Source organism: Trichophyton benhamiae, assembly GCF_000151125.1.
Source record: "Trichophyton benhamiae CBS 112371 chromosome Unknown contix00378_25.r1.exp, whole genome shotgun sequence".
NCBI classification, from domain to species: Eukaryota; Fungi; Ascomycota; class Eurotiomycetes; order Onygenales; family Arthrodermataceae; genus Trichophyton; species Trichophyton benhamiae.
In genome coordinates this window covers 213,783-227,155 of record NW_003315106.1, presented here as the reverse complement: position 1 = coordinate 227,155, position 13,373 = coordinate 213,783, and the positions used below count along the sequence as shown (strand labels likewise).

General features: G+C 47.0%; 6 protein-coding genes across 6 annotated transcripts; 5 read left to right on the top strand and 1 right to left on the bottom strand.

Moving 5' to 3' along the window:
- Positions 1-511: 511 nt before the first annotated feature.
- ARB_07269 (uncharacterized protein) lies at positions 512-2,218 on the top strand (the record flags this gene model as incomplete). The annotated part of the gene is made up of 4 exons (XM_003014661.1): positions 512-598; positions 696-1,010; positions 1,068-1,556; positions 1,616-2,218. 4 exons carry the CDS (start codon positions 512-514, stop codon positions 2,216-2,218), a joined length of 1,494 nt encoding a protein of 497 aa, XP_003014707.1.
- A 252-nt stretch (positions 2,219-2,470) lies between these two features.
- ARB_07268 (uncharacterized protein) lies at positions 2,471-3,400 on the bottom strand (the record flags this gene model as incomplete). Its single annotated transcript, XM_003014660.1, has 1 exon — positions 2,471-3,400. The coding sequence occupies one exon, from the start codon at positions 3,398-3,400 to the stop codon at positions 2,471-2,473; it is 930 nt and encodes a 309-aa protein (XP_003014706.1).
- A 1,195-nt stretch (positions 3,401-4,595) lies between these two features.
- On the top strand, positions 4,596-5,684 carry vps66 (acyltransferase (predicted); the record flags this gene model as incomplete). The annotated part of the gene is made up of 3 exons (XM_003014659.1): positions 4,596-4,763; positions 4,909-4,928; positions 5,066-5,684. 3 exons carry the CDS (start codon positions 4,596-4,598, stop codon positions 5,682-5,684), a joined length of 807 nt encoding a protein of 268 aa, XP_003014705.1.
- A 2,538-nt stretch (positions 5,685-8,222) lies between these two features.
- ARB_07266 (uncharacterized protein) lies at positions 8,223-9,833 on the top strand (the record flags this gene model as incomplete). The annotated part of the gene is made up of 1 exon (XM_003014658.1): positions 8,223-9,833. One exon carries the CDS (start codon positions 8,223-8,225, stop codon positions 9,831-9,833), a length of 1,611 nt encoding a protein of 536 aa, XP_003014704.1.
- A 1,775-nt stretch (positions 9,834-11,608) lies between these two features.
- ARB_07265 (uncharacterized protein) lies at positions 11,609-12,131 on the top strand (the record flags this gene model as incomplete). Its single annotated transcript, XM_003014657.1, has 2 exons — positions 11,609-11,736; positions 11,864-12,131. The coding sequence occupies 2 exons, from the start codon at positions 11,609-11,611 to the stop codon at positions 12,129-12,131; spliced, it is 396 nt and encodes a 131-aa protein (XP_003014703.1).
- A 179-nt stretch (positions 12,132-12,310) lies between these two features.
- Positions 12,311-13,096, top strand: ARB_07264 (uncharacterized protein; the record flags this gene model as incomplete). The annotated part of the gene is made up of 1 exon (XM_003014656.1): positions 12,311-13,096. The coding sequence occupies one exon, from the start codon at positions 12,311-12,313 to the stop codon at positions 13,094-13,096; it is 786 nt and encodes a 261-aa protein (XP_003014702.1).
- Positions 13,097-13,373: the final 277 nt, after the last annotated feature.

Genomic DNA, 13,373 nt, shown 5'->3' with positions numbered 1-13,373 from the left:
GCGGCTGAACCCTCTCCACAGGCAATGCAGGGGGTGGTATCGGTGTTTGGGAATGAGGTATAGATGGGATATAGCCATTCACACAGCCTTTGGACTGTAGGTGATGAATGTTTAAGATACTTAGACGGCCTAGCCTTTTATATATATACTTGCCTTCTCGTACTTTTTTTCATTCAGCTCGATTGCGTGATTCTTTTGGGAAGTGGGCAATAATAAGCGCGCGCCTAACGCTTACTATTAGTAATACAACCACATGCTTATGTGATCAATGCCAAGATATAGAGACCTGTTTGGTTTGACGCTGGGAAAGGCGAAGCTGGAGAGCAACAAGCGACAGCTTCAGACGACCAAGCAAGCGGACAAGGAGCTCTTCCAACAACCACGCTCAGTTCCCTTGATACTCAACTCTGGCGGGAGACAACCTTCACTATCCGTTACATTTTTCTCGCACCTGTCATTCATTATCTAATAATCCAGTCGTTGGAGTAGTCAGGTCCGCAAGATACTCATCATGTCGGATGGCACATTGTTCAAGCCTGAGAAGGACTTCACGAAGGATGTCGACCAGCAGATCCCCGAGGCCGAAGCGCTTGCTAAGGTATGCCAAATTCTCGCCGTGCTTACTAGCTGTAGTACTAACAGATGGTGTTGATAGACAAACGTACAAGGCGCTATCGACAAGCTCCTCGTGTTAGAGAAACAAGCACGACAGGTACGGAATATATAACCCACATTTTGTGAATACAGGGGTTAATAAAGTGTTTTTGTTTAAGGCGTCCGATCTTCCTTCGACCTCGAGACTGTTGGTGGGCATTGTTACAATCTGCAAAAATGCCCGCGAGTGGGAGCTCCTGAACGAACAAGTCATTGCTCTCTCGAAGAAGCATGGCCAGCTCAAACAGGCGATAACAAAGATGGTCCAGGTGGTGATGGAGTTCTTGGATAAGACACCAAATTTGGAGACTAAATTGGCCTTGATCGAAACGTTAAGGACAGTAACGGAGGGGAAGGTACGTGATTCTTCAGACGGCCACGTGTTGACGAATACTAACGGGGGGACTTGTTAGATCTTTGTTGAAGTTGAGAGAGCGCGGGTAACTCGGGCTTTATCCGATATTAAGAAGAGTCAGGGCGATATCGATGCTGCCGCCGACATTCTTTGCGAACTACAGGTTGAGACGTTCGGATCTATGGCCAGAAGAGAGAAGACGGAATTCATCCTGGAACAGGTTGCTCTTTGCATAAAAAGGAAGGATTGGACACAGGCGAATATCCTCAGTCGCAAGATTACCACGAAATTCTTCGCCCGAAAACCCAAACGGACTCCGGAACAAATTGAAAAGGACAATAAAGAGGCTGAAGAGAAAGAAAAGAAACGTAGCCCCGATGATCCTCCAGTGGAGAAGCCAGAGGATGTTACAGATCTGAAGCTTCTTTACTATGAACAGCAAATTATCCTTGCAAATCATGAGAGCAAGTATCTTGATGTGTGCAAACATTACCGACAGGTTCTCGACACTGAGTCTGTTGAAGAAAACCCTGAACAGCTGCGTGCAGTAAGTTTAAGATCATCTGTATTATTTATGGCACGCAAAGGAATTAATCAAAGTTACAGGTTTTGCAACGGGTCATCTACTATGTTATCCTTTCACCTTTCGACAATGAGCAGTCAGATCTTTTGCACCGTATTCAAGCCGATACGCGGAACTCTCTTGTTCCCGTGGAGGCCCGGCTGGTCAAACTCTTCACAATCAACGAGTTGATGCGTTGGCCCATGGTTGCAGAACAATTCGGGCCCCATCTCTGCAGCACTGATGTATTCAGCGCCAAAACTAACCACACAGCTGACGACCAGGCCTACCAACGCTGGCAAGATCTCCGGAAGCGTGTCATTGAACACAACGTCCGTGTCATTGCCAAATACTATACTCGCATCGAGATGGGCCGATTAACTCAGCTTCTCGACCTAGACGAGGAGGAGACGGAGAAATACATCAGTGATCTCGTTACATCCAAGACAATCTACGCTAAAATTGATCGCCCGGCCCGACTTGTCAACTTTGCCAAACCACGGGATGCAGATGACGTTCTGAACGAATGGAGCAGTAACATGAAGAGCTTGCTTGGATTGCTGGAGAGAATTGACCACTTGATCACTAAGGAGGAGATGATGGCCAGGATTCTTCCGTCCAAGGCTGGAAGGTCGAAGGCACGTTGATAGATATGTTTGTTAGCAAATGTGCATTGATATGTACAACAAATAAGATGCCCATAGACAAGCAACCATTGGCCAACTGCCCTTGCTTCTCATGATAGTATTCCGTTCTAACCAGTTCCTCGCATATGTGTAATATACCGCAGAACCACCAATGGTCTGGTCTAGTCCCATCCTGTCCAAATATTCACATTGTCTATAATCTCTAAGATCAAGGTTCTCTCTTGTCATCGTTCAACGGGGCCGCATGTCTGTCTAGAACGGCATGTCCATATTCTCAACATCGTCATCGCCCGAATTTTTGTTACCATTGCCGTCTAATCCTTCTATGTGTAGCCTGATAAACTGCACCGCTCCGTCCAAATATGGTCTCTGGCTAGGTAAAAAATGGCCACCAGGATGCCACAAGACCCTACCATCAGACTCAGGGTTTCCAGCACAAGACTCGATCAATTTCCTGCTCCTTGCTTCTTCAACTATCATATCCAAAGTCCCTAGAACATGCAGCACGGGCGTCTGAATCTTGGGATGCTCATAAAATGCCCTATACCGGGTGCCAGGTGCTATAAAACCTCCGTAACATATCGCAAATTTCATCGGCGGGTGTGAGATGCCGGTAAAAGAAGGTGGAATTGGAATACCAGTCACCATATTCTTATCCTCTGGCCCTTGCGGTGGCTTTTGAGGATCTCGCTGGTTTCCGCCGAGAGACTTGTTGACGAGTTCTTGCTGATTGTTTGCCGGGTCAGACATATAGCTGAATGCTTTACTTCGGTCTGGCTCGAGTAAACTGGCTACCATTGCTGCTAGACAAGCACCCTGAGAGAAGCCAATGACACCATCAAACGGCCCTTCATCTGCAAGCACACTGGCGACAGTTTCCAGGCCTTTCTCCATCCCCATGTATTCAGGCGGATCAACGATATCTGAACGACGCCACCATGCAAATGCTTCAGGTGCTTCATCGGCTACTGAACCGCCATTGGAAACTGGTGTATAATTGGGTATATCGGAGGGGCTTAGCCCTATAGGACCGGATGGATATGATAGAGTAACAGAGTATGCAGGGAAGTTCTTTTGTATGTGCTTCTCTAGAGCGCGGGATTTGGCATGGAAGAGCGAGCCAGACTGAGTGTATCCATGAAGCATGAGGATTTTGAGTGGTTTTCTTGTTGACTTCGCCATGTTTGAATCTAATCAACGCAGCCGCATTAGCTAGGAGGGTATTATTTCCTCAGGGGATTGCAAATATTGACCACTCTTTTCAATTTATATGGAGGAGGAATAAAGATGGATGTTTCTAATGTCCCACCTGGGCAGCATCTCCATAGGTTACCTAGCGCAAGGGCCACTTTTCGGGATCCGGAGCGTCTTTTATCCGATATCTGCCGCCCGGACGGGACCTGAGCTGCCTGGGCGCTATATAATATCGACGTCGGCAAGGGTAGTTTGGATTCGATTATCGCAGAGCTACTTACGTCAAACTGGTAGCTTTTGGTGGTAAAAAATAAAATAAAATAAAATGACTCCTACTCGAACCGAGGGGCCCGAAGACAAAAACGAAGTGAGAACCTACTATGTAGGTTCCCAGTAACTTCTGCGTTATTTGTAGCCTCTTCGTTGACATGTCAAGGGAATCAACTGCTTTCAACCCGCTAACCTGCAGCTAGATTTGGCGGAGTCCCAAATTGGATAGAATCAACATCGGATGGATTGGATGTCTCCCGGATCATTTATCTTCCAGGGTCTTGGCTACAAAAATACGGGGGAAAAAAAGGTCATTGAGATTCGAACCTGGGGCAAAAAGCGAAGTTGAGACGAGGTCTCGAGTTCTTCAACTTATGAGTAAAGGTTATTTGGCCTCTTCGCTGGAAAAAGAGGCCGTCAACTCGACCTTAAACCCCCCAAAAGTGACCAAAAGCAAGGTGTTGCGGCTCATTTTCACGTGACTAACCTAAAATAAACTCATGGTCATGATGACATAATCATTGGCTTCAAGTGGGCTTGTTTTTGGTTCTTGCATGTGAAGAGAGGAAGCGCAGCGATGGGACGGAGATTGAGGTTGAAAAGGACAGGTGGACAGGACAGGATCGAGCTCTCTGACGTCTATACCGCAGCATAACCCCAAGCTGTATCCCAAGGAAAAGTGCCTTGTACAGTTGGCTGTTACCCCCGAGGGCACATAATGACCAACGACCCGACGCGATTCACGACACACCTTTTTTGCGACTGAGAGAGTGGGCTTTGTGGATAAATTAATTAGTTAGGGGCAGAGGAGCGCTGGCTGAAATATATCGACTGTGGAAGGTATGTTGCTTTCCCAAAGCATGGAGGAGTATAACCGGTGACCACATCTTCTAACCAGCTCGTGTAGCCAGTTATGGAGAAGTACTCCCAGTTCCGGGATCGAGGTGCGTTCTCTTGCAACTACGGTGTTTATGAATCCAGTGCTCGAGAGGCTCTGACAATATACAGCTTCGGGAATCGCTCCGTTCCTACCTATCGTGGGACAGACACCGACGATATCAGTTTTATTTCATACCTTTCTGTTCGTTGTGCGATTCCCGCTGTTAATATCAGCCTGTCTCTTCTATTTCTGCATACTGCAGTGGCTTCCCATAGGAAGTCTAGGGACGAAGATATCTCTTTGGACAATACTGGGCATACCGGGCATATGGTGGGTAGACCTACAGATTGAAGGGGTTAAGAAAGGGTGAGTTGGATCTATTCGTCCACCAGCGGCAATGTACTTTGAACTGCTTCATTGACACCACTACACAGATCACTGGCGAAGCATATACAAACCCGTCTTCCCGGACCAGGAACAGTAATTGCTTCGTCGTTCACTAGCCCCATTGACGTTGTCTACCTGGCGGCTATATTCAATCCAGTGTTTACCACCTCTTACCCCGGGACACGGAAAGTGAAGCAGGTTTCGCTTCTGCAAGCTATTATTCATGCTTTTGACTCGCCAGAGCCAACGCCACCCCATTCGTCCAAAGCGGATCTAACCGATATATCGACGCTTATTAAACGGAATCCAGACCGCTGTATCGTCGTCTTCCCTGAATGCACTACCACCAACGGCAAGGGAATTCTTGAGCTCAGCCCTTCTCTATGTTCAGCGTCACCATCTACCAAGATATTCCCTATCAATCTTCGCTATGAGCCGGCCGACGTTACGACACCGATCCCGGGATCCTATGCGCGGTTTGTTTGGAACCTGCTGAGCAAACCAAGTCATTTTATTCGGGTGCGTATTGCCGAAAGTGTCAGCCAAGAAAGCGCTGCAAACATGCCAGCCCAGAACAAGCAAGACGGGTCCGATGCAACCTTGAATCCTGAACAGCAGAAAATGATGTTCTTGGTCGGAGATTCGCTTGCCCGGCTGGGACGGGTGAAGAGGGTTGGGCTGGGGGTTAGACAAAAGCAGGAGTTCGTCAGAATGTGGGATAAAACTAGAAAGTGAAAATCCGGATAGGTTATTAATATGAACGATTACATATTTCAACACATCATTTTCAATGACTTCGAAATATAATTGAGGCCTACTGGCATTGATTTAAGAGGTAAACAGGCTAGTGCTAAAATGTTGCAAACTTAGAGAAGAGAGTTCTCTTCCAACAAGGCGCGGCGTTGAAATACTCCGTGTTGCTCATAGAAAATGACCCAGAAGCTCATCAAGCCGTATAGTCACTAGGGAACCCATCTATTTCTTTCCGCTGGGGGGAGTGTAGACGGAGCCACCCTGGCCATTGTTGTAGTAAGTGCTTCCGTTTGGGTTGCTGTAGTAGTACGATCCATCACTACCAAGGCAACACTGTCAGCCTCAATCTTTTGTATGCTCTAAATGGGGAAAGCATTGACTTACGAGTTGGAGTAATGGTAAGAATTGGAGTTGACAGCGGACGAGCCATAGTCACGGGCACAATAATGGTTTCCCTAGATCTGGTCAACAGTACGCTCTCGAATGATGAAAAATACACAATTGACCAGGTTGTCAGCTTGTCATTGCCCATCAAGGGCCTTCTGGTTAACATATCAACAAAAGCATGCTCTGTAACCAAAGAATACAGCATGGCAGTAGCCCGGTATATCTACGGGTATCTCTGCCTACATCGAAGACACAACTAGTTTCACTAGTGGCCAAAGAGGAGTAGCCATTGGCATATCTCATCTTCTAGCAAACGGAACCTTGTTGAGGTCGGAAGAAAATTGGAAGTGCAGACGTCACGGATAGTACAAACCTGGCTGTTGGTGCCGGAAGACTTGTAGGTGTAGCCACCGTTGCTGCTAGAAGAGTTCTCAGGCATTTTGTTTGCGCTCAGAGTATAGATGGATGATTCCGTTGAGTGATATACGCCGTGACTCGGATACAGAGTTGAACAGTGGTCCTAAATGCTGGCAGGCTAGGGGACGTGTTGGGGAGGAGTTTCCCTTATATAGGCCGATCTAGCCTCTCCGTTATTGGGCCCTCCCTTCATCCTTTGTCTGGCGACCTGGCGCTGACGGTGCGAAGGGGACGGCACAGAGTTACTTTCCCTTCTTCCACTTGAGGTCCCATAATTATTCTGAAACAAGCTATTCATCTTCCAATCCTGGAGAGGTATCACAGAATTCCTTAGTTGTATACTAAGGTTTTGAGCTGCGAATAAGACCAAAATATCTGCCACAGGAGGGAAGTATATTCAGGGAATATCCCAAACCAGCCTGGACTATATGTGTCGGAGGAATGCCAAATGGTCTTAACCAAGGGCGATCAAATTTGCCCAGCAATTATTGCTGCTCTGTATCTTGCGTCTGCGGCTTCTGGGAGTAACTCGGCATAACGGCACTGTGCAAGGCGACTTGCAATATAAAGAAGAATGCATTCCAACGTCGTAAGTAGTTAGCTACTTTGTAAGGGCTATCTCATTCAAATCAATATGTTATTCTTACGCCTTGACGGCCTATTCTATATCTCTAACCAACGTCTTTTGTTGACGTCGTCGTTGCTTTTTCTCTTTTCGGAAGTCAACCTCGGGACGGGAAGAGGGCTATCACGTGACCAAAACAAACACTGGAATTTACTTTATCCGAGATCACATGTCCGCCGAAAGATTAACATTACGTCAGCAACAACAACAACATCATCATCATTGGAAGGCATCAATATCAATCAATATGACAGCCATTGTTCAATTGAACACTGTTTTGATTTACCCATCATTGTTATCTGCTAGCTTCTGCTAGTCATGAGCTAGGATAACAAGTCTTTGTGATGTCAGTCTGGCTAGGCAGGCTTTCTGGAAAACGCTATTGACTTATACAGAGCCGTTCCTATTCATCAGCAACGCGGTTGGTCCCGAGATACTGGGCCATCATAGCAGCTATAATAGCAGAATGCCTCCATACTAAGCGCTAAGTCGGTGTTTGTCAGCATGACTATTTTCTTTCCCTGACGCGAGCTGTCTTTGAAACTTATTCCATATACCAAGGACATCCATAGCATTCATGTCCTTCTTCTAGGAGATGCTACTATCGAAAATATCCAGGACGTGTTCTATGAACATCCTATACCCGAGCTGATGGAAATTGACGCAATCTAGAAAGGCAAGGAATCACATTCGAACGTGGTCGAAGTGTCTCTTGGATGTCCTACCAGTGGGGTATCCAATATCTTTTGTCAGCCCATGTGTTGCTAGTCCTCTATGCATTGGCCATATCTTCGGAATTCACCACAGCTCACTTCTATTTAAATGAAGTCAAGGTCCCTCACTAACTTGTCTACTCTTTCACTCCTCTCTCTCTGCTCTTCTCCCCCTGCCCACTTGGCTCTCGAGGGAAGAGTTGAGAGTCCATATCTTGCCTATTACATCAGAGGGTTTACTTCTCCTAAACCGCTTCCATTAAACCGAACGAGTCTATCCTCTTTCTATGAGTTCCTGACCACAAGTACGAAAACCGTATCCTGCGTTGCATTTCTTTGCTGATCAAGTTGAAAGCCGGCACACCGTTTACTGGCACCATGGACACCCAACCGGTGGTTCAGTTACCAAATCTGCAGGACATGGCTGCTATTCATCGGCAAACTTGCGGGTTCCACCCCGTAGACTCGCCCAACTGCAATGTCCACACCCTGAAAGGCGAGGCATGCCGCTATAAAGGCAGAAATGGGATTGAACCAGATGGAACCATTCCAGGAAGACTGCCAGTATGTGGGATGCATCGTCCCTTTGCTCCATCATCTGCTCGTTGTAAGGCGATATTGCCTTGTGGCTTTGAGTGCGGGAGATTGTTCAAATGGAGCCCCGGTGAAGTTAGGCTCTGCCCTGATCATGATGATATGTCTCAGCCATGCTACTTCATGATGATCCCAGCAGAACTGCGAATGAAGATTTACCAGCAGCTGTTTCTCGAACCGCAGACCGATAAGCGGCCATATTCTGATTCCCGCAGCAGCAAAGGCAATCGGACCAGCATTCTCCGCGTCAACCGCAAAATTAATGAAGAAGCTACGTCGGTTTTCTATGGATACCCCAAGTTTACCATTGAGGTCGGCCCTGATCATATGCACATGTCTGGCGATCTGTGGAACTGGAAATACTACAAAAACCTGTTGATTGAGAAGGCTCGCCTAAGCAAATCAGAAAACTCTTCGGATCGCCCCGTTGCCCTTCTAGGAGCTCCCTCGCACCCTTTTCTCAAATGTACTACCATAAGCCTGCCAATGGGCGTGGCCAACTTTTCAAAAATGAGATCTTTCCACATCCACATTCACCTCAACCACCCTCAGAAGAAGGGTCAGGGCCGGTCCAACTTAGCTAATGTGTCATTGCAATACACCTGGGAGCGAGAAATGCAAACCAGTTATCATATGGTTGCTGACAATTTACAAAAGCTGGAAGTCTTTCTGAAGTTAGTGAAACCTAACATTCACACCTTATCAATCTCAATCCAGATCGACTACAACTTCACCGGGAAGCTGTCTGATTGCCTGAGATACCCCGTTCACGTTCTCCGCTGGCTCAGCCGCCTCCGATCCGTTACCAATGTGTCTGTCGAGACCGTTGAGTGGGGAAATGAGACTTTCAGCGTTCTCCCGCACGTTAACTACCAGCCGTCTCCTTCCCGACCCACACTTATCCCTCTCAACACCACCCAGATACCCAAGGAAGAAATGAAAAAGTATAATACATTCCGAGCAAAGATTGCTATCTGGGAGAGCCTGGTTTCTACCACAGACAAGTGTGCAACCAACACTCGCATCATGAACGCCTACTGGAGACTAGAAAACTTGCTCTGGATCTTTCAGACTGCTGGAGTCCGCCAGTTTCGAGAAAATGATGACACTCTGCCTGATCTTCTTTATAAAGCTAGATGCGCGCTTCATAATGATGATATGGGTGGCATGAATGATGCGGCGATTGAAGCGGTGAGATACTGGTCTGACCACATTGACATGGAGAGAGACTTAAGACGTTGGGCTTGGAAAGAGTTCCTCATGGTAAACACCCTGACTGCACCGAATACACCCTCTACCCTCGGGGAGTTACTGGAGATGTTGAAAGATGCAGGTATCAGTAGCTCAGTCCTCCCCCAGGTTCCATTGAGACCTGCTGGCCTATCAGCACCATAGTTTGGTATTAAACGGGGAGGTTAGATCACGTCGTGGACAAGTTGGGAGGATAATCTTGGACGGGACTTTTATTCACAACTTTCCCCGTCCGCGCTCTTTCCCCTATTTTCATTTCTTTGTTACTTTGCACGCTGCGTCAGGCTACCAAGGGCGCTTTCTTTGATTTCTTCACTTGACTATCCATTCACCGCTAGCCCTTAGCTGCGAGCACTATCTAAGAATAAGTGAAGATAGTGATAACTACCTTACAGATTGTCCTGTTATTAGAGAAGTGAATAGGATTGTGAAGGCAACATCCATCTTTTAATTAATTTCTCTTAGCTTAACTGAAGATGAGCAGGTAAAATATACTCGTAGCTGAGGCAAGATACCAATTCATTTACAAGAGAGTGCAAGCGATAAGTATACAGTATACAGCATTTGAATTCCTAGCAAGGCCAGATATAAGCAATGGAGGCACTAGAGAAAAGATTACTTCAAGCTACCGTGCTCTCGTCCACAACGTGGTTTCCGGAGAAAGTCATATTATCCAGGCCAGGAGGCTCAGACATATATCAACCTTCCACTCCCGAATATATATGTTAGAAGTTGGAAAACCCATGTGTCCACAACAGTAAGTTTGAATTATTCGACTCAGGTCCCCTCCCCCATGTCTGACGCACTGCCAGTCGAAACAAAAAGACCGACTTGAAAGGCACTCGAGAATTGCCCAGCATGGCTTGGAGAAGCCGACTAGGTAGATATCTCATGCGAAGATCGAAGATTAACAGTGAAGAGTCAAGAACAAGAAGCAACAAAAGCAAGAAAGCAAAGGTTCTGATTTGATTGCCAGATATCCGGAACTCCCGCCATCCATCAAATTTTGTGCCAACCCTGAAAAGGTGTCGACATGCGGAAACAAGAAGGTAACAGGGTGATGATCTCCATCTTCTATCTGTCTGGTATCATCGAGTAAGAAATTTCGAAAGCGGAAGCATGGAAAGTCGGGATATTGGGAGAAAAAGAATCGACAACGACAACGCTGCCATATTGCATTAAATAAGCTCTTTTCACATTTTTTGGTATTTGGAGAATGTTATGTTGTTGGGTGTGGTGCGGTGTGGTATGGTGAGAAAAGGGGGTTGAGGTCTGCGGGCGGGTTGCCTTGGTTCGTCGTAAAGAAAGCTATTTTATGACAGGTTGCATTGTGATCCTTTTGCATTCATATCCCATTTTTAACACTTTTTTTTTTGGTATTGGCGTTAAGTCATCCTCTACTTTCTCCTGAAAGAGCATCCCTCGGTCAATCTGGCCTTTCCACCGGTGGGTTGGCAAAGGACGGTAGAGCAGCCAGCGCAGATGACGACGGTCTGGGCATGCGAGAAGACTGTGGTGATTGTGAAGCAGCCGGGGCACTTGACGTCCATGAAGAAGGATCGGGGAGCAGGCACAAGGGTCTGTAGAAGGTAGAAGTCCGACAGTTAGATATTTTTCGATGACTTTTCACTCCGGCCGTATAACTTCGCTTAAAGGGTGATGCGACGGTGCAACGGCGATGCCGACAGCACATACCTTGAGCTTGTGCTTGCGAGCCTCCGACTGGGGCTGGGGGTTAAGAAGATCGACCGCGAGAACCTATTCATCGATATCCGTCAGCAATTTTTGTCCATATGGCTGCCATATTCAGAGCCCTAGTCGACGCCATCATAGGTTTTGACTCATGCAGCTCATCTCGCGGCGAAAGAGCAGGTTCGGCGCTGTCAGGGAAACGGGAAGACATACCATGTTGACTCAATATGCCTTGTCTGGAGGATGAGATGTGTCGAGGGAGCGCTTCTAGAGGTGGTTTTGCGAAAGAGTCGACGGTCGAGCAGGAGAAGAAGCGAGGAAGAAGAGGAAGAAGCGAGGTTGAAGTCAAGATCGTGTGAGAAGTTGCGAGTTTTCGCACACTGAAAATTTGACGGGCCCCGAAAGCGGTTAGCGTGGATAGAGGTCGCTTAGCTAGCCTGTTCCGGTTTAGCGGATTAGGTAATGTTACTAGTCTGTTTTAGGCAAGAAGGACTACCATCTCGAAAACACGAAAAAGACGCGAAAGATGAAGAAGACATGGTCGATGATCCAAGGGATAGGGACGAGATGAACTTGGACAGACGGCCAGGTAGTGAAGATGTTTGTTGCTTGCTTCATCCTTGTTTGTTGGAGTCTGACTCTGGGGTTTGCTGGATGCCAGCAAACTCGAAGGGACATGACTATATAAGGGCGGCTCTCTACCCCTTTTTTCTCGGGGATAACTACAAGAAGCAAGGCTACATGGTTTGATATTCTTATACAACTTTGATACCCTTTTTAATCCTGAACAAGAGTGATTCTGCTTGCTGGGCTTGATTGTCATTGGTATATTGATCAAGTTGAACAAATACTATACCTCTGAAACTCCAACGGAGTGAATACTCTCTTTCTATTATACACCTACCAACCTGAAATAAGCAACTTTGATAATGGGAGATAGACTGCATTACTTGCGGTGGAAGCCTACTATCACGGCTCTTTCCCACAATAACCCATCTAATAACGCACGACTCAGACCACAAGTGCCTGTTTCAAGTTCGTCGACCCGCGCGACCAGTGGTCTCCAAGGCCAAGGTCTTGCTCGGTATGTGAGGGGCTCATATACATTGTTCTCTGGCTATAATATAGACCAGATCAATGGCATCTTAGTCAGCGATGACGGCAATGGCTTTTTGCTAGCTGTTCCTCCTGAAGCCTCGTTACGTTCAACCGCTCCCGAGGCTGGGTCAAGCTCCGCTCGAAGGGAAACAATTAGGCCTACAGGACATCCTTCAACAATATCTGATTATGAGATAGCAAAAGAGGAACAGGATTTCGAGGACGCTATCCAGAACTCACTCAAAGACCACAGGACTCCTGCCGCAGCTCCTCATGTGCGTGGTCAGCATGGTAATAATGTTGCCGATCGGCCTTCTGCGGCTTCCCGTCGTTCCCAACAGCCCTTAAACATCCAGACGCTCTGGAGATCGTACCAAGAACAGCACGAGACCAGCGTTGATAGGCATCAACAGGTCCCAGGGATTCGGCCCGCCGTGCTGCACCCCCCAGCACATAGGATAACCTGCACTATCTGCAATGGCAGTCGAGCTGTCCGTCAGGATGAAGCTATCGCCGATGGCCTGCCTATTTGCGAAAGTTGCTGTGATGAAATATTACGAGCCGAGCAGTCGAGAGCCGAGCAAGTGGAAAGAGAGAGGCGAGTTCGTTTTGCTTAACGTTGCCAATCTTTCATTTCATTTTTTGCGATCAAGTCAAACGATATTTGCTCTTTCTACCCATTATCATTTCCGGGATTTGGATGGAGATTGTTGGAGAACAAGGGTTCACAGTAATGACTTCTGGGAAACACTAGTCGAGAGCTGATTAGGAATAATGTCATGGCTAAACTACAGTCGCTGAAATGCCATTCATTAATGGCTGAACGAAGACAAATTTACTTGAGTAAAAAAAAAAGAAAGAAATTACACATACGAAAGTCGGGATTCGCTGGTG